We start from the raw sequence: 20,940 nt of genomic DNA on the forward strand, positions 1-20,940 counted from the left end.
TAAGATGGCCATCGCTGATGAATTCAATTCTCATTTCACAAATGTGGCTGCCAAATTAGTAGACAAACTCCCCCCTTCCAAAGACTTTTTCAGCGCAGACAATGATTGTATTCGTGACTTTTACGAAAGAAAAGGTGTACGTGTAAACAGCTTCGAGTTATTACCAATCAGTGAACAATTTGTTTTCAAAGAGTTACGTAAGTTGAATGTATCAAAAAGTACTGGGTTAGACTTGATTCCAGCTAAATTTCTAAAAGATGGTGCGAAGGTTTTATTTAAGCCTCTAAGTTACTTAATGAACCTATCTATCTTGACGAGTACTTTTCCAGAAGATATGAAAATAGCAAAAGTGACTCCACTTTATAAAAAGAAAGATAAAACTGATGTTAGCAACTATAGACCTATTAGTGTTTTAAGCGTAGCATCAAAGATTCTAGAAAAATCGGTCTGTGTTCAAATTGAAAGATACTTCAAAGAAAATGATATAATTTATGAATTTCAATCTGGTTTTCGACATGATTATTCGACTGAAACATGTCTAATTCATTTGACTGATTATTTGAGGAGAGAAACTTCCCAAGGACGCTTTGTTGGTATGGTGCTCCTTGATCTGCAAAAAGCTTTTGATACAGTTAATCATTGCGTCTTATTGAAGAAGTTACAACTAATGGGTTTTGATAAGGCAAGTTTAGATTGGTTCAGATCCTACTTATCTAATCGGCACCAAGTAGTGGCCATTCATGATATTCGTTCCAAACTAATGCCTATAACATGCGGTGTTCCTCAGGGAAGTATTTTAGGCCCAATTCTATTTTCAAGTTATATAAATGATATGTGTATTTGTATAAAAGACTTCAAACTATTATTGTACGCAGATGACAGCGTACTACTCTATTCAAATCCTGATCCTAAATATATTGAGGAAAAGCTCAGTGAACAGCTGTCTACGTGTGTCGATTGGATGACTGATAATAAGCTTTCTTTACACTTGGGAAAAACAGAAAGCATTTTATTTTGTTCTAAAAGTAGTTCTAAAAAGTCATTTGAATTCAAAGTGACACACAATAATCAAGCAATCAAGAGAAAAGAGTCTGTGAAGTATTTAGGCATTGAGTTGGCTAGCGCAATTTCATTTTCATCTTTAGTAGAATCAGTTGTAAAAAAAGCAAATTCTCGTCTGAAATTTTTGTACAGATATCAAAGTTGTATGGATTTAAAAGCAAGACGTACACTCTGTTTTGCTCTTATTCAATGTTTATTTGACTATGCTAACCCTGCATGGTACAGTAACATAAACAAGTCAGATCAAAAGAAGTTGAAGATTATACAGAACAAAATGGTGAGATTTATCAACTGTTCTGGTCCAAGAACTCATGTTGGCTATAGCGAACTTTCTAAAGCTGGTTTTCTTGAAGTCGACCAAAGATCAAAACAACTCGCATTGCATCACGTGCATAAAATATATCATACTAGGGCGAATCATTATATTCGATCCAACTTCGATCTTGTTACTGACGTACATGATTATAATACAAGAAATAGACGATTCAACTTTAACTTACCAGAAAGAGTAGGTAGTATTGGAAATTCGTTTTATTACAATGCCATAAAACATTGGAATTCCCTTCCCAATGGTGTAAAAGAAATAGGAAACTATGACCATTTTAAGAGGAAATCAAAGGAATACCTAATACTTGACAGTCAGAGAAGAGAAGTGAATGACATGTTATATGATTGAAATTGTTATTCTTCTGTCGGTTCATACTTTTTCATGTTGTATATACTTATGTTTTCGTACGTTATAGAAATTCTACAAATTCATCATTATTTTCCTCTTCTTCCTTCTCCTCTTTTTCTTCTTCTCCTTCTTCTTTTTCTTCTTGTACTTAATATCATTTCTATCATCAGTTTAATGTTGTTATTATTATCTTTAATAAGTAGTTCTTTTAATTTTCTTATCTGTCTGTAAATATTACTATTTTAATTTATTAATTGTATACATGTCTGTAAGGGACCCCACTGGAAATAAGCTCTCGAGCTTTCGTGGGTTATCCTGTTCAAGCTGACTTATTTTTGATCTGTTATTATTGTATATTGTTGTATATTGGAAGCTTGTCGAATAAAAAAAAAAAATCAATCAAAGATAGAAAGAGGAAAGTGTTTGCATCGGAGTGCCGCGCATGCGCATTACCAACTGAAACACGCCAAAACATCACTGAGCTTTTCAGTCGGTGATGTTTCCGCACAAGTGTAAACGGCTGCGCGAAACATCGCGACTTTTCAAAATGAGGTATTTGACAGTATAAATGCGCCTATCGCCGCCCCTGGTTACAGTCCTTGACCTAACATCGCGATGTTACAACTGCGAGCGTTTATACTTGCCAAACACGCCAAAACACGCCAAAAGGTCACACTTCGTTTTGGAATGTTTGGGGCTTGGCGTTTCTGCCGGTAAAGCGTAGTTGCCCTTAGTAACATCGCGGTCAGGCTCCGGTTTGCCATTTTTTGGCGTGTTTGGAAGACAGTGTAAATGCCCCTAACAACATGTACTTTGTTCAAATCTATTGCTTTGTTCTTGCTAAAGAATGATTGAATACAATACAAATAAAAAAAACAAGAACAACTTTAATCTGTGTATATATATATTGTTGTTGTTGTTGTTTTTTTTTTTGGGGGGGGGGGGCATTAAGTCCATGGTCAGAATTTTGTTCAGACATATAATCGTTTTTTAGTTTCAAGTTTCATTAAAGTATGGACTCGAGGCACAATTGCCCGAAACGGTCGTTGACAAGCTAGATTTTTTATAATTGTCGAGGAATGCCAGATTGTCTTTATAAAGGGGGGGGGGGGTCATATTAAAAGGGACACATATCAGAGATGAAAAGGGGCACTTAATTAGAAAAGAAACGGGACACTTATCAGAAGGGGAAAGGCACTCATTAGAGAGAAAAAAGGGCGCTTATAAAAACGGATAAAGGGAACGTATTATAAAGAAAAAGTGACAATTATCTGAAGTTTATAAAAAAAACACTTATCGGAATTAAAAAAAGAGGCACTTTCCAAAATAAAAAATGGACACTTCCCAAAGTTAAACAAAAGTTATAAATAATTTGTTTTAACTTTTTTTTTTAGGGAATTGAAAATATGAGGGGGGGGGGCACTGTGCCCCTCCATTTCCCCAACCCCGGATTTGGGCGCCACTCTATGTGCGCTTTCCGAACTGCCTTTCAATGAGAACGCCGAACTTATAAAGCCGATTACAAAAGCATCACTCGGTCGACTGACACCGAACGGTTAGGATTATATTAGAACCCTAGAGCATCTCGCCAATAAACTGTCGAGAAAAAAAAATGTCGAAAATTCAAGAGTTTGATTACATTGTGGTGGGATGTGGAGGTGTTGGAAGTGCGGCTGTGTACTGGCTAGCTAAACGAGCTGGAAAGCGTAAGTAACGTTTCATTAATTATCAGGAAATAAAAGACAATCATACAGACATGTGATTTTACACAATTCGTCATCCTATAGCCATCCTAAAGCTAATGAGTGTAGAAGTACTCGGCTTTCCTTTTTAAGTTTGCGTAAATGAAAACTGCTTTCTTTCAACTCTGTTAGTTACATCAATACTGTATACAAAATAGAGATGGATGTTGTAATATTGTTTCTGACGACTTTCGACGTCAAATAGAGTAATTCATGTTACTATAAATTAAGCCATGACGAAATTTCGTTTTTTAAAAAAAATAATTTTGTTAACTTCGAATGAAATTAGACTCAAGCAGAATAAAACCCATACGAACCAGCGATATAACGATAAAATTGAATTAAACAAAAAACAGGTGACTCAACGTGAATAAGATTGTGAAAGCCTTTCTTTGTACTGTGTCTTGAATACATTCTGAGAGCATGCATATCAGATTAGCAGGCAATGCATTCCATAGTTTGGGACCTGCATAGTAAATGTTCTTTTGAGAAACAGACGTTCTTGCATATGGGATGTGAAAATCTGCATTATTTTGATCGAGTACAATATGGGAGTGGATTGCAGAATTAATGGGAAAATAGCGTGGTAGGGACAGCGGCAAGATCTGTCTCTGGTCTCTGACCCTGACATAGCAACAAAGCAACAAACTCCGTTTCGTTGACGACCAGCCATGTATGAGGTCTTTCGTCTTCTTTGCTGTTAGGGCAAACAGCCAGTTGATATTCAGATACCGTCCGCCATAATTATGACTTTTTTGGTATCCTTTCTTCAAATTGTTTTTAATCACTCATGCGTGAAAATGCATCATAATGGCCCGAATTCACAAAGCAAGGTTTGAGCTCAGACCAAGGTTTGAGGTCAAACCTCCTTTTGTTTCGCCAAACCTCCTTTTGTTAATAACAAAAGGAGGTTTGGCGAAACAAAAGGAGGTTTGGCGAAACAAAAGGAGGTTTGAGCTCAAACCTTGGTCTGAGCTCAAACCTTGCTTTGTGAATTCGGGCCATTGAGTTGCATCAAAATTAATGAAAGAGGAGGATCTAAGCTGTACAAATACGTGTCATTTATTAATTATAATTGTGATTGAGTAATGATGAAACATGGACAATTGTTGGTTTCTTTTTTTCTAGGACGCACTTTATAACAAACCGTACCGTATATCCAAACTATGTAATCGCAGATCATTCCATGAGATGTTAAGAATGGTACAAATGGCAAGGGGGACCCTTGTTATACATAATAATTGTCGTTTAATGTACGTACGTAAGTCTAATGCACTTTGATCTGTATCCGAAAGAAAACTGTTAATATACATTTAAGTTGAAGTTAAGAGATAATTTCCGAATACATCAATGAGACATGACTACTTCTTTACTTACAAACTAATGATTTATTTCCTCCATGCAAGACTCGGCCTCCACGTGGAACAGAAGGCCTTTAATAATTCCTTCGTATCTCCAAGATCGTAGATGCTACAGACTTATAACAGATTCCACTAGATAGTCCAAGATATTATCTTTTATCTGTTACGTATAACCTGTCCGTCACGATAATTACCATCTTCACACTCTAAATTCAAATCTGAAACCGGCTCCGTCAAAAATCGCTAAAATTCTTTAAAAATTGACCCCTAAAACCGTAAATTGCCATAACTTTCTTATACCTATTCTGTTTTCTCTAAAATTATTACAGACCTCTATTTTATCATTACACACAATCCAGCCAAATCTGAAGTTGTTTTCTTTGAACCTCTCTCCAAAAAACCTCCCTCCAAAAAAAGAAATGTATTTAATCAATACAAAAAACATTATTAATGTTTTTTGTTCTAATTTAGAACATCTATTTTAAAACAAAGTAAAATATAAAGAAGAAAAGGGTAGAGAATACAATCATGACAGTTGACAATGTCATAAATTATTGTCTTTATCTTTCCCCTAATTTTGCGTATGGCTCGATCTTTCCTTGGTTATTTAGTACTGGATGATAAACATGGGGAAAATGAACTTGTTTACAGCATGATCGCATTATTTCTTATTCATTCTGAATATTGCTCTTTGATACTACTTAGACAAGCAGTAGCAAAGTAATATTTCAGAACTCACAATAAAATCGTTTGACAGGGTCAGTTGTCTCCACTCTGTTGATTCTATTGTTCGGATTATATAGCAGAGAGAGAGAGAGAGAGATAGAAGTGAACTTTCTTACGATTCACGCCGTTGTATTATTATTCTTATTTGTTCATCGTCTCTGCGATGCTATTTGAACAATTTTGTTGACAACAAGTGACACCGTGGTACTTTTTTTTAATTTGTACATGTCAATCGCATTGCAGATGAAATTGAATTATCATCAGTACGGGGTCAACTAAGAAAACTGAATATGAACCCGGGCCATACTCTCTCTCTCTCTCTCTCTTCGCCATTGCCTTCCCTTTTCCATCAATACTTCTTCCTTGCCAGGAGTATATGTGCAAGTGGTAACCCAACACATGCTCCGCCGACGATTGCTCCGCCGACATTTACTCCGCAAAACGCGACAATTGCTCCGCCGACATTTGCTCCGCGACATTTGTTCCGCCGACAATTGCTCCGCCGACATTTGCTCCGCCTACATATGCTCCGCCGACATATGCTCCGCCGACATTTGCTCCGCCGACAATTGCTCCGCCGACAATTGCTCCGCCGACATTTGCTCCGCCGACAATTGCTCCACCGACAATTGCTCCGCAAAACGCGACAATTGCTCCGGTGACAAATGCTCCTCGAACGACAGTTGCTCCGCCGACATTTGCTCCGCCGACAATTGCTCCGCCGACATTTGCTCCGCCGACAATTGCTCCTCCGACAATTGCTCCGCAAAACGCGACAATTGCTCCGGTGACATTTGCTCCGTCGACAATTGCTCCGCCAACAGTTGCTCCGCCGACATTTGCTCCGCCTGAAGCGACACTTGCTCCGGTGACATTTGCTCCGCCGACAATTGTTCCGCCCAAAAAGTGTCCCATAAAATACAAATGCTACTAGTACTACGACAAATGCTTCGCCGACAATATTTTTTTTTCACGGGTTATTTTCGTTGTTTTTTTTCTTCATTTTCTGAATGCATTTCATGAAATAATGTAGATGAAATGAAATGAATGAATGTTGATGACAATAATAATAACTAGATTTGTAATACTTGTTTTGAACAAGAATAGGTGGGCTGGTCTAACTAAAATTTGAGACAAAATAAAGGGCAAATTTAAGATAGCTTATTGTCTCAGCTACAACATACTCGAATTTCAGCGTAAACGAAGCTAAAACGACGGAGATATTGCTCGCGAAAGACGGGAATGTAGAATCCAGTTTTGAAAAAGTCATGTCCCATACAATTATAATAATACTATATACTTATACTAATCGTCATCAAAATCATCACGTTCATATTCATCATAAAGATAACAATAATAATGATTATAATAATTACAATAATAACTTATATTAACGATAATAATCATGATAAGGATAATAATCACAATAACAAACATAATAATTACAAAAATAACATTAGTAACACCACCCACCATAATAATCATTGTTGTCATTATTATTGCGATACTGCTTCTAGTACTACTCCTACTAAATGTACTAGGAAGAAGGAGGGGAAGAGGAAGAATCTTATTGTTTATTTTTTTGTATTATCGAGGCATACAAATGCACAGGGAGGTAAGAGAGGGAAAAGTAAGGCGACGAAGAAGGAGAGAGAGGGAGAGAGAACGAGAGGGGGTAGCCTATGGCCCGGGTTCAAATTCAGTTCTCTTTAATTTATTTGACCCAGTACTGATGATCATAATTTTATCTACCATGTGATTGCCAAGTGTATGCCACACCGAATAGTACTAGCTCACATTTTGTTATTGTTGTCAAGAACTTATTGGCATGCAGCCAGTAGATTTTCTTTATGTGTTTGATCTTGTATTGAAAAAAAGATCAAACACATCATCATAATCTACAGAGTGCAGCCAAAAATGTCTTAACAACAATTGAAATTTCTTTCAGGAAGCCTAACACTAAAAGTTGTTTTTGATTCAAAGAGCATCGTAGAGACGATGAACAAATAAGAATAATAATACATTCACTAATACATTTTCAATAATACATTTTCCCCGCCAAATAATCCGAACAAAAGAATCAACCGAGGGTAATCAACTGTTAAACGAATGTATCATGAGTCCTTGAAAAATTAATTAATACTGCTTGTCAAATATTATTGAAGAACAGCAAAGGCGAACGCGATTGTCGCTGCAATTCAGAAATCATTGCTTGCATTGCTTTTCTCTCAAAATTACCGTGAGATATCAAGCTACATAGAACTATGATCGACACAAAAGATATTGTCTTAAAACAGTCAGAAACATTTCTTCATGTACTATACTACACTACTGCCGTTGTAGATTATGCTGATAATACAGATGATAATAATGATATGATAACAATTATAATAATACTATATACTTATACTATATACTAATCGTCATCAAAATCATCACGTTCATATTCTTCATAAAGATAACAATAATAATGTTTATAATAATTACAATAATAACTTATATTAACGATAATAATCATGATAAGGATAATAATCACAATAACAAACATAACTAGACTTTAATTCGTCACTTTGACGAATTAGGTGATACGTATGCTAACGATTTACTTAATGAAGAATGCATTTTCACGATGTCATATGGTTATATAAAATGCTTCTCCCATTATGATCTATTATGTCAAGTTTCTACTGTTTAGCCTTGATAATTATGGATGTATGGAAGATATATTGAGACAATTTGACCATTGACCCTAATTAACATAATGAGGCCTACACATACACATTACATATTCCGTGGTAAGAATGATCAGTAAGCGAGGGAAAATGAAGGCAATGACAAACGAGTGAGAGAGAGAGAATATGGCCGGGTTCAAATTAAGTGTTCTTTAAATTATTAGACCGTGTACTGAGGATCTTTTTATCTGCCATGTTTTTGTTATTTGATGGCTTTTGACGCTACATAAAAATGCCGCTAAATGCCGCTAAAAATAGCACTATAGAGACGATGAACAACTACTAACGCAAAAACGTTAGCCATGAGAATGTCAATTTCTATCTCGTTCTGCTAAATAACCCGAACAATAGAATCAACCAAGTGGAATCAACTGTTAAACGAATTTATCATGAGTTCTGAAATTTCAATTTGTTACTGCACGTCATAATAGTATTAAAGAGCCGCAAAGGCGAACGATTGTCGCTAAAATTCAGAAAATTTTGCTTAGATTGTTTAAATTACCAGGAGACACCAAGCTACATAAAACTATGATCGACACACATGATATTGTTTTGAAAACAGTCTGAAAATTGGAGGTAGAATGAATAAGAGATAATGTGGTCATGTGAACAATAATTATGTCCATGTTAATCCCCTAGTTCCAAAATCATGATTGTATTCTCTATTTATTTCTCCTATATAATTTATTTTAATTTAAAATAGAAATTTTAATGTTCCTTCTTTTGGCTTGATAATATTTCAGCAACGAATTGACAGTTTTGGTAGATATCTTGGATGTATCATAGCAATACATTCTTGGCACATGACGTATTGTGTATACGATAATAATGATAAGAAGAAGAAGCATACAAATAACTATAAGAATAATAACAATAACACATACTTACTATAATAATAATTAACATTACGATATTTACTATAATTATAAATATAACAATGATTATTATGATACTGCTGCTATTACTGCTACTACAACTACAACTACTAAGAAGAAGTAAATGAAGAAAAAGGGGTAGGAGAAGAATCATTTCAGCGTTATTAGTGAGTATACTCCCAATGATTGAGGCATACACGTGCATACACATTACATATTCCGTGGTAAGAATGAAGTAAGCGAGGGAAAATGAAGGCAATGACAAACGAGAGCGACAGAGAGAGAGAGAGAGAGAGAGAGAGAGAGAATATGGCCGGGTTCAAATTAAGTTTCAGACCCAGTACTGAGGATCTTTTTATGTGCCATGTTTTTGTTATTTGACGGCTTTTGACGCTACATAGAAATGCCGTCTTTTGTGACCAAATATTGTTCAAATAGCAATGTAGAGACGATGAACAACTACTAATATAACGCAAAAACGTTAGCCATGAGAATGTCCATTTCTATCTCGTTCTGCTAAATAACCCGAACAATAGAATCAACCAAGTGGAATCAACTGTTAAAGATGAAGTTGAGTTCTGGTCACGTTTATTGACCTAAAATTGACTTTGAGTCTTTGAAAAGTCACGCAGTTCTAAGTTAGACTAAGATCTATCATCATTGAAAGATTCATAACAATGGCTTCATTCAGTCTTGAGATATCCTGCGAACAAATTCGAGGAAGAATAAAAAGAAAAAAAAGAAGAAAATCTTGACGAAATCAATAGGTGATACGTAGACTTCGTTACGTATCACCTAATAATTACAAAAATAACATTATTAACACCACCAACCATAATAATCATTGTTGTCATTATTATTGTGATACTGCTTCTAGTACTACTCCTACTAAATGTACTAGGAAGAAGGAGGGGAAGAGGAAGAATCTTATTGTTTATTTTTTGTATTATCGAGGCATACAAATGCACAGGGAGGTAAGAGAGGGAAAAGTAAGGCGACGAAGAGGGAGAGAGAGAGAGAGAACGAGAGGTGGTAGCCTATGGCCCGGGTTCAAATTCAGTTCTCTTTAATTTATTTGACCCAGTACTGATGATCATAATTTTATCTACCATGTGATTGCCAAGTGTACGCCACACCGAATAGCACTAGCTCACATTTTTTTAATTGTTGTCAAGAACTTATTGGCATGCAGCCAGTAGATTTTCTTCATGTGTTTGATCTTGTATTGAAAAAAAGATCAAACACATCATCATAATCTACAGAGTGCAACCAAAAAATTCTTAACAACAATTGAAATTTCTTTCAGGAAGCCTAACACTAAAAGCTGTTTTTGATTCAAAGGGCATCGTAGAGACGATGAACAAATAAGAATAATAATACATTCACTAATACATTTTCAATAATACATTTTCCCCGCCAAAGAATCAACCGAGGGTAATCAACTGTTAAACGAATGTATCTTGAGTCCTTGAAAAATTAATTAATACTGCTTGTCAAATATTATTGAAGAACAGCAAAGGCGAACGCGAGTGTCGCTACAATTCAGAAATCATTGCTTGCATTGCTTTTCTCTCAAAATTACCGTGAGATATCAAGCTACATAGAACTATGATCGACAAAAAAAAATATTGTCTTGAAAACAGTCAGAAACATTAGAACTTGAATGAATAAAACATAATGCAAATGAATAAGACTAGAATGAATAGGACACAAGTTCATTTCTACCATTTAAATCATCACGTACCAAATACCTGATCAAAATTCGAACCAGATGCATTTAATGGTAAGCTTAAAGACAATGATTCATGACAATTGTAAATTGTCGTGAGTTTATCGTCTATATAGACGTATTGCAAAAGATAATCAGGATAATAAGAATCAGAATGATACCTCTACTACTAGGCCTACTTCTACATGACTATACTATATTACTGCCATTGTAGAATATGCTGATAATACAGATGATAATAATGATTATGATTAACAATTATAACTAGACTTTAATTCGTCACTTTGACGAATTAGGTGATACGTATGCTATTTTTGTATCATGAAAGTGTGCCGATGATGATCTAATGATAATATTCATAAATACGATAATAAAGATATTGATGATGATGATTTATTTGTTTTAAATGACGATGAAAATGATTAAAAGTGGTATAGCGCCCCCTTCATGAATTCGATAGACAATTGTTACATGATTAATTTACTAAACAAGCTCAAATTTCCGCCTGATTGCAGAGCCTACCAATCATTGAACTGATAATTCGACGCACTACATACGCAACATAATGAACAAGTCTAGACTGGAATGTAGTATCATTCACCTCCCATAGGCATAAGACGCATATTAAGCAAACAATCTAATGACGTCATCAAAATGAATAAATATTGGTAATAATCTTGTGAAGAATTGTCTCAGCTACAACGTATCAACATTTAGAAGAAAATTGATCAATATTTGCAGAGATACAATCATTTTCTGTAAATATGTTGACGTCATAATATGCAAATTCATATTTTGACTTCCAAGGCCATTATGATGACGTTAAAATGTACTTAATGGCCAAATGAGAAATGAAATCATATCTCCGACTCATATAATCAAAATAAAAGAACAATTGGGGGTCTAGGTGCATCCCAAAGAGCTGTGATGGATTTTGTGTAATCATGTTTTTGCCTATATATGCTCTGTATTACATGTGCTCGTGCACACGGCAATTTATCTTAAAGTTGATATTCATTGATTTTAAAAACTAAATTTATTTCAATTATTGCAAAGTTGAAACTTTGATTCGACAAGGTTATCAAATTCAATGCTTGGAAATATTCGAAGTAACGATTATTATAAATTACAAAACGCTTAAATACAGCATGGGCATAGCACCGGAAGAGCTCTCCGAACGCTACTGAGATGTGTGAGATCGCAGTATGGACATGACTTGCACAAGCAGACGATGCCCCATGACATCTCACACATTTTCAGTGCCTGTGTTTTCATCTTGTCTTGAGTCCTTTCTCTTACTTCACTACCGTCAGGCTAAATGTATAATCTATTGCCTCACTCTTAACCCCGCGCATGGTTTTATTTTGATGACAAATGCAGCGATACAAAAATAAAGGAATCTGTCGCTTGTAAACAAAATAAGACGCCATTGTATATTCAGCTGTACACATCGGGGTATGTTCGGCGTTTCAAGAGGGAACAAATGCCGTCCTTAATATCATTCCAGGGGGTTTTCAATTTGAAAGTCTGGTTTCTTTGATTGTTAATTAACCCCAATCCTGTGTATTTACAAGCAAAATATTTTAGTTATCAGAATCGGGTCATATCCCCTTTTGAATGGTTTGACATGCCATTACATTTATATACACTTAACTCATTATAATTTGACAAATAATAGCTTTGCAATTATGTTCATTCTCTATGGGATGTCGTCTGCTTGGGCAATGTTGGTCCATATAGTGACGTCATTAAAACATCGTTATTTTTCCGGCGAATCTCCGGTATATCCCAGCTGCTATGGAGGTGGTTGTATTTGTATTTTTTATAAATCACCCGATCTGTAGTTGACCTATAACTTGTACGATGGCCATCTGTTATATTACCAGTTTCTAGTCATACATTAGTTGACATATTTGGGATTTTCTTTGAATTTCAACTTTAAACGGACGCGCATTCCATTATGAAATATCATGAAAGAACAAAAAAATTGCGTTTCTTTGTTGTGTAATGGCGTTACACGCAAAAACGCGCGTGCATAATTTTCGAAATTCTTTAAATGGCCTAGAACATACTCTGTTTTGATTAAAAAGTGAATTTGAGCATTTTAAAATTCAGACGCGCGCGGATTTTGATGAGATGTTATGTCGAACCTTGACCTGAAGTTCGTGTGTTTTAAATATGGTTCAGTTTTGATGACTCGTTATGAAGATATGATTAAAAGTCGATTTCCACAAAATAGCGCCTGGATGACGTCACGATGATTTTGAGTTACTGAAAAGTGTCACAATTCTAAGTTATGCTAATATTAATCATCATGGTAAGTTTCATGATAATGGCTTTATTCATTCATGAGATATCCTGCGAACAAATTAATGGCAGAATAATGAATGGGAATAACAATAACTTGAATTTGTCACTTTGACAATTTAGGCTATACGTATGCTAATGTTTTAAATAATGAAGAATGTATTTTCACGATTTTATATTATCTTCTAAAATGCTCTTCCTATTAAAGGTAAAAACCAGTATCGAAAACGCCCCAATTTCAAAAAATGAAATGGAAGCTCTTATTACCAATCATGTGAAAGAATATGTTTTGACTAATACATGATGATAACAATTTTGCCGGGAAACCGCCTACTAATTGATATGTTTGGTAAATTAGTTTATCTACATGGTCTGTGAGAGATAAACGCACATGTCGCGCACGTGTGCGTATATTCCCATATACATCTTTCTGTGTACAGTGCTTGTAACTTTACGAAGACTGGGCCAAATTTCTTATCATTTTGATGATTCCAAAACCTTGCAGTATACACCAATACTTATATGCTAGATGATCAACCTTTTCTGATCGATTCCACAACGTTTCTGTCACAATGCAATCGCATGACCATAACTGGTCTTTACCTTTAAGGTCTATCCATATGAAAAGTTTCAACTGTGTAGTATATTGACCATTATGGATCTATGTAAGTGAAGAAACAGTCAATGAAAAGTCGTAGTAGGGTTGACTTGCTAATTTATTCTATGTCAACTAATTCCATCACACTTGCTCCGTGAAAACTGTATGAACAAAACATGATAAAGAAAAGGAACAGATTATAAGTAATTGTTCATACAGGCATTTTCGAATACATGTGTATAAATAATATCATCAGTTCGCCTATTAAATGCAGTGATTAATAACAAATGAATTTCTTCTCTTTGTCTCTTATCATTTGTGTATATGCAATTATCTATAAACAATACCTTCACTCAAGTCACGTGACCAATATTCGTGGTAGATAGTTTGAATCACAAAGACTTATTAGCATAACGCATATCAATGACTGCGTCCTTCTTATAGCGGACACGTCATTCGTATCGTTAATATCGTATACCTATTTACGTGCATACAATTAACATTGCCTTACGTAGCACCCTAGCTTACACTCTATATCGTATATATCGTATACCTGTTTTACGTGCATCTAATTTGCATATATATAACGTCCACTACAGCCGTATACGGTATCATACGTGTCCGTGCATACACTAATACTACACACACCATTCATTATCACTTAAGCATATTAGATTACATTCATATCATCATTTCTCATTATTTATACTATTTATACTCGTTATACATTAATATATCGAATTAACGAACCTTCTTGCCTCCTTATTGTTGCAAACGGGTTGGCTTCGTATCAATAACAGGTGTAATTTAGGACAAGATTTCGGTGCGAACATCCAATTCGTTGCTACTGCTATGTCGGAATTAGGAAAGCGTAGATGGCGCTATTTCAGCCCATGACGTAAGTCAGAATACTCCTTTTTGTCAGATAAACTAACTCTCATAAACGATCACATTAACAGTAAGATTGATTGAGACGATATATGACAATTGACCCCATACAATAAGCAGTTACACCTTCGACCCTAATTGACATAACGAAGAATGCATTTTCACAATTTCATCTTCTTCCATGAAATGCTCTACCCGTCATGTTTACCTAGATTGTGCTGCGCATAGATTCAATCGGATTATTTTGGGCCATTACAAGAAGTGGGTTATTGATGTGGACAAATGCTCATGTACCCTTTAAGCTCATATAATGTATTTTATTACCAGAGGAAAAAAAATGGTCAGTCACTCAATATTGTCTGACAGTAAAGTATAAAAAGTAAAGGGGTTTCCTTGTTTAATTTGAATACTAGAAAACTGCTAACGTTTATATTTCACAAATAGGACAAACGTGACATATGCATAATTCCTACAATGTTCTACAACATTTGCGAATTTAACTTTCAATTGAAAATTTCAACATGATCCCACCATCTGATCAAAGAACAAAAGACACAACTTTTATAGCCCATAGTCTCAGCTATAACATACCAAAATTTGGGAGAACATAGAGCACAAATTAAGCTAGATAGTGCTCAAAGATTAATGTCATGTAGATCCATGATTTGAACTAAATTGGTACCTTCCACAGGCTTAACACGCAAATCAAGCAAGTTACCTTTAATCGCAATTTTCACTATGATGTCATCAAAATGAAAAATAATATGCAGTTAACTTGTAGACAATTGCCTCAACTACAAGATATTAACATTAAGAAGAGAATCAATCAATATTTAAAGAGATACAATCAATTTTCCATAAATATGCTGACGTCATAATATGCAAATTCGTATTTTGAGTTCCAAGGTCAATATGATGATGACACGATATACTTAATGGCCAAATGAGAAATAAAATCACATCTCCGACTCATACTCTATCCGAATATGAAAAAAAAAAATTGAGGGTTCCTGTCCATCCCAAAGAGTCATAAGGGTTTTGTGTAGGCATGTTGTTGCCCATATATGCTATGTATTACATGGGCACGCGCGCACGCTCATTCCCTTATTAATGGTCATAAAGAGATAAACATGGTATCAAATTGTTCGGGAAAACATGATGAATACTGTGTCAAAAAAGAATCTAGGATGAATTATTTTGCGTTCGGCCGTGACAAACGAAAACGCGCACGATTCTTTATGAAATGCTTTTGCTTATAATGGCGTACGCTCACGTTTTTTGACGTGAAATTGACCGGACTGATATTGACCTTGATCCTGGTAAATATGAATGAGAAATGTCTTTCCGTTATGAAGATATGATCATATTTTGATTTTCACAAAATTGTGCCTGGATGACGTTGCCAATCAAGGTCAAGGTTGAAAACCTTTTTGTGCTCTTTCCTCATGCCTATATTATGTGTGCCAAATTTCAAGGCATTTGATTGAGCCATTTTCAAGTTATCGTGCTAACAAAAAAGTGGTTAGAAATAAGACAAATATTCTAACGAAAACATAAGGTGATCTGTATATATACAGCCCATCGTATAATACATTACATTTATAATGCGCTTCATACAATGTTTCTAAACGCAAGAGAAAGAAGAAAGGATAAGGATGTGGGAGGAAAAAGGAGTTACCTAGAAGTCATTTCGAATATACTGAAATAATTTTCCATCTATCACTGTACGTCCCATATGATGTACACTGTATTATGTTCTTATAAAAGACCAGTTGGAGAGCTTTGATTGAACTAATAAGTTGTATAGCTTTATTGAGGCTCTGTGTCAGTCAGACATCTTTGTAGGCATCTCCTGTACAAGTACTCATTGTTTCATAACATGACCTGGCATGAGTCATGGGTTGCAGGTCATTCTATATTTAGTTATACATGCTAGTCTGTATATGCAGACTCTGTTAAACTACATGTAGCTATCACTACACCTCCCTTCTTTAAAAGAGGTTTACATATACATATATAAAACTTCTTAAACTGTACAGAGTGACAGGGTGGACTACCTGTACACTCGCGACTGTACTAGGGCATTATTCTGTCCCTTAAAGCTGGAGTACTGTCGCTTTCAAATATATAACTTATTACGCGACAGTCCATATCTTTCAAGGTTGCGATTCGCGAAACTGGAATTCTCCGTTGAGGTTGAGTGATAACTGTTGATTTTTGTAATCAAAGTGACTAATTCAATCCGGTTATATTTTTAAACTATAACATTCAAATATATATATCATGCTCATGCAATCCTGTTATGTTTTAAAGTCCAAGTTGAACTCTGTAACTATAAACTATTTACAAAACGCGAAAGTCTTTCTCTGTAGTTCGCTTTCATTATTTACAAGTTCAAGCGATCTGGCGGTTTAATGACTCGTCCGCTTCTGGTTCTGGTTGATGACGTAGTTGAGCTTTCTTCAGATGCTGGTTGCTCTGTAGCTTCTGCAGTGTCATCTAGCTCGAAGTCATCCTGTGTTGGTAGTGGAATAGACTCGGCTTGTTGTTGACGTGGGACTGGCCTGAGGTGACGTCTGTTTCTGCGACGTATCTCTCCTGTTTCTGTCTCGATCTGGTATGATCTGTTTCGATCCTGGACAGACCTGACAATACCACGTTTCGACCAGGTGTTGGTTTTCATGTCTTGGAGTATGACATGATCTCCAGGCTTTAGCTTTGACAAGTCTCGAGCATGTTTGTCGAATCGCTCTTTTTGCTTCACCTTATGATCCTCCTTTCTTCCCCTCACTGATCGAGTATTGACCTGTTGATTGTCGAGTAAACTGTCAAGCATGGGAAGATTCGATCGAAGTCGACGATTGTAGAGGAGTTCTGCCGGAGACTTTCCGCATGCTAGTGGTGAACTGCGATAGACTTGTAGAGCTCTGTGGATATCCTGTCCACGGTGCTGTGACTTCAATATGAGTTTCTTTACAATCTTCACAGCATTCTCTGCGAGGCCATTGGATTGTGGATAATATGGACTCGATGTAGTATGGTGAAAATCCCATTCTTTTGCAAAGCTCTGGAACTCTTGGCTTGCAAATTGAGGACCATTATCCGACATCAGTTCACATGGCGTTCCATGGCGAGCAAATACTGCTTTCATGTGGTTGATCACGGCCTTGCTACTAGTAGAAGTCATAGTACATACTTCAATGAACTGTGAACAGTAGTCGACGATGACCATGTACTCTCTATTGTTCAGCGTGAACAAATCAACAGCAACTTTTTCCCACGGGCGGTTCGGCACGTCATGAGGATGTAGACTTTCAGCTTGCTGTTTTGGTCTGTACATTAGGCATGAAGTACAACTTTGGACCATTTCAGTGATGTCTGTGTTGATTCTGGGCCAATAGATGACTTCTCTAGCACGTTTCTTACACTTCTCGATGCCTAAGTGTCCTTCATGGATTTTGTTTAGCATGAACCTTCTCATAGTAGTGGGAACCACTATTTTGCTGCCTTTGAAGATGATGCCATCTGCTTCAGAGAGTTCACTCCTGATGTTCCAGTATTCCCTGACTCTAACTGGACATTGCTGCTTCGTTTCCGGCCAACCATCTCTGATGATGCCTAGCAGCTCTTGCAGTTGATCATCTTTCTTTGTCTCTTCGACAATCTGATTTCGTTTGTTCGATGTAACTGGCATGCTCTTGACAATAGCATTTACGTAGACTCTGATATCCTCCTCAGTTTCAGCATTCAACTCAGCCTTTGGATCTACTGCTCTGGACAATGTATCAGCAGTATACATGTACTTTCCAGGCGTGTACAAGACCTTGAGATCATATCTCTGTACCCTGATGAGTAACCTTTGAATGCGTAGGGGACAGTCACCCAGTGACTTTACAAACAGTGGAATAAGTGGCTTGTGATCAGTCTCCACTTCTACTTGTTGTCCATAGATGTATTGATGGAATCTTTCACATGCGTATGTGATTGCCAGCAATTCTTTCTCGATCTGTGCATATCTAGTCTCTGCATCAGTCATTGATCTAGATGCATATGCGATCGGAACCCAATCTTGATCATATTGCTGTAGTAGCACTGCACCAATACCATCCTTTGATGCGTCTGCTGACAGCTTGGTTGGTTTCTTGCTGTCATAGAAATGTAGGACTGGCTCTTGTATCAGAGCTTGTTTCAGCTGATTCCATGCATCCTCTTGTGCATGATCCCATGTCCATACATTCTTTTTGTCTAGTAGATGTCTCAGTGCTGCTGACTTGGTCGACAGATCTGGAATGAACTTCCCTTGGTAATTGATCATACCCAAGAACCGTTGGACATCTTTCCGACATTTCGGTCTCTCAATGTTCAAGATAGCAGACACTTTCTTTGGATCAGGTTGAACTCCTTGATCACTGATCAAGTCACCAATGAATGTGAGCTTCTTGACATTGAACTCGCATTTGTCTTTGTTCAACTTGAGATTCATTTTTCTCACAATGCTGAGAACTTCTCTCAATCTGTCATCATGCTCCTGTTGGGTAGTTCCCCATACAATCACATCATCCATCATTGTGTTAACTCCCGGAATGTGTGCAAACAGTTGGTGCACTATCTTGTGATAGACTTCCGGAGCACTACAAATACCAAAAGGTAGTCTCAAGAACTTGTACCTTCCGTATGGCGTGATAAACGTACAAAGCTTGGAGCTTTCGTCATCTAGTTGGATCTGCCAAAAACCACTAGATGCATCTAACTTGCTGAAGTATTTGGCTCCTGCAAAATGTGCAGTTATTTCAGCTCTTGATGGCAATTGATAGTGTTCTCTTTTGATTGCTCGGTTCAGGTCTCTTGGATCTAGACAGACCCTGAGCTGACCATTCTTTTTCATCACCACCACGAGAGAAGAAACCCAATCAGTTGGCTCATCAACTCGTGTGATTACGTCCATTCGTTCCATCTTATCTAACTCGTCTTTGAGTTTATCTTTAAGTGGAAATGGAACTTTGCGACATGCCTGTTGAACAGGATGTGCGTCCTCTCTCAATGTGATGTGGTGTTTACCAGGAAGACAACCTAGACCTACAAACACATCTTGATAGTCTTGAACTACACTTTTACCTGTTACGTGTTCAGTTTGTTTCTCAACATGATACACCCGTTTCACCAGATACAAGTCTTCACTCGTCCGTAATCCTAACAAAGGCTGACGATTTCCAGGAATGACTAGACACGGCACATTAAGTCTGATCCCTTTGTACTCAACTTGTACACAACAACGACCTTTGACCGGGATATCTGTCTCATAATAACCTGTCAACATCACTTTGGCTTTTTGTAGCTTTGGTTTTGGTTTCAATTTGTGAAATACTGTCTCAGGAAGAAGATTCGCCTGAGCACCAGTATCAACCTTGAAGTCAACCGGCTGGTTATTGACTAGTAGATTAACTATCCATTCATCCTTGGATTCTTTTGATTCAACAGAGCAAATCATGAAACCCTCTGAATCTACCTCCAAGTGCTGCAGTTCATTGACCTTGGCTACTGGGGTTTTACAACATTTAGCAAAATGATTCTGCTTACCGCACTTCTTGCATGTTTGACCTTGTGCGGGACATTTGTCTTTGCTATGTCGGTTTCCGCACCTGCTACATGCATTACTTTTAGTACGACCTTGAGGTTCTGACCGTTTTGACTTTGAACCAGGAAATTTCTTCTTAGTCTTGCTGAAAGAATCTACCGGAATTGAGGCGTTTTCCCCTGCGGAACTCAACGCTTGAGCCTGCGTTCGAGTTTGTTCAGCCGCACGACATACTTGCAACGTTTTGTCCAATGTAAGATCATCTTGCCTCAACAAACGTTCTCTTAGACCATCGTCTAAAATACCACAGATAATTCTGTCCTGGATAAGACTCTCTTTCAACATGGAAAACTCACATGACTGAGCACGACTCCGCAATTCTGTTGCGTACTGATCAACACTCTCATGCACTAACTGAGATCTTGTGAAAAATCTATGTCTCTCATACGTTAGATTACGTTTCGGCATGCAATATTCCTCATATTTGTTCAACACTTTTTCAAGCTTCATGCTCTCACCCTCAGCAAATACAAACGTATTATACAATTCCAAGGCAGCATCGCCAATCACGTGTAGAAGCATTGATGTTTGTAACTTTTCATCTTTTTCAGACATTCCTGAGGCAACATTGTATAGAGTGAATTTCTGTTTAAATCTTCTCCAGTTCTC

At 36.6% G+C, this 20,940-nt stretch overlaps 1 protein-coding gene and 1 long non-coding RNA gene across 2 annotated transcripts; both read right to left on the reverse strand.

Moving 5' to 3' along the window:
• Positions 1-13,879: 13,879 nt before the first annotated feature.
• Positions 13,880-14,766, reverse strand: LOC105440634. The gene is made up of 2 exons (XR_971744.2): positions 14,559-14,766; positions 13,880-13,969 (listed from the first exon to the last, which is right to left on the reverse strand). It is a non-coding gene; the product is annotated as an uncharacterized LOC105440634 (long non-coding RNA).
• A 2,316-nt stretch (positions 14,767-17,082) lies between these two features.
• LOC115924829 (uncharacterized protein K02A2.6-like) lies at positions 17,083-19,650 on the reverse strand. Its single transcript, XM_030987701.1, has one exon. It carries the CDS (start codon positions 19,648-19,650, stop codon positions 17,083-17,085), a length of 2,568 nt encoding a protein of 855 aa, XP_030843561.1.
• Positions 19,651-20,940: the final 1,290 nt, after the last annotated feature.

Source organism: Strongylocentrotus purpuratus, unplaced genomic scaffold (assembly GCF_000002235.5).
Source record: "Strongylocentrotus purpuratus isolate Spur 01 unplaced genomic scaffold, Spur_5.0 spur5_scaffold_16, whole genome shotgun sequence".
Classification (NCBI taxonomy): Eukaryota; Metazoa; Echinodermata; class Echinoidea; order Camarodonta; family Strongylocentrotidae; genus Strongylocentrotus; species Strongylocentrotus purpuratus.

Coding starts and splice junctions, on each gene's coding strand:
- LOC115924829 (XM_030987701.1), bottom strand. CDS start 19,650: ATGGAACGAATGGACGTAATCACACGAGTTGATGAGCCAACTGATTGG.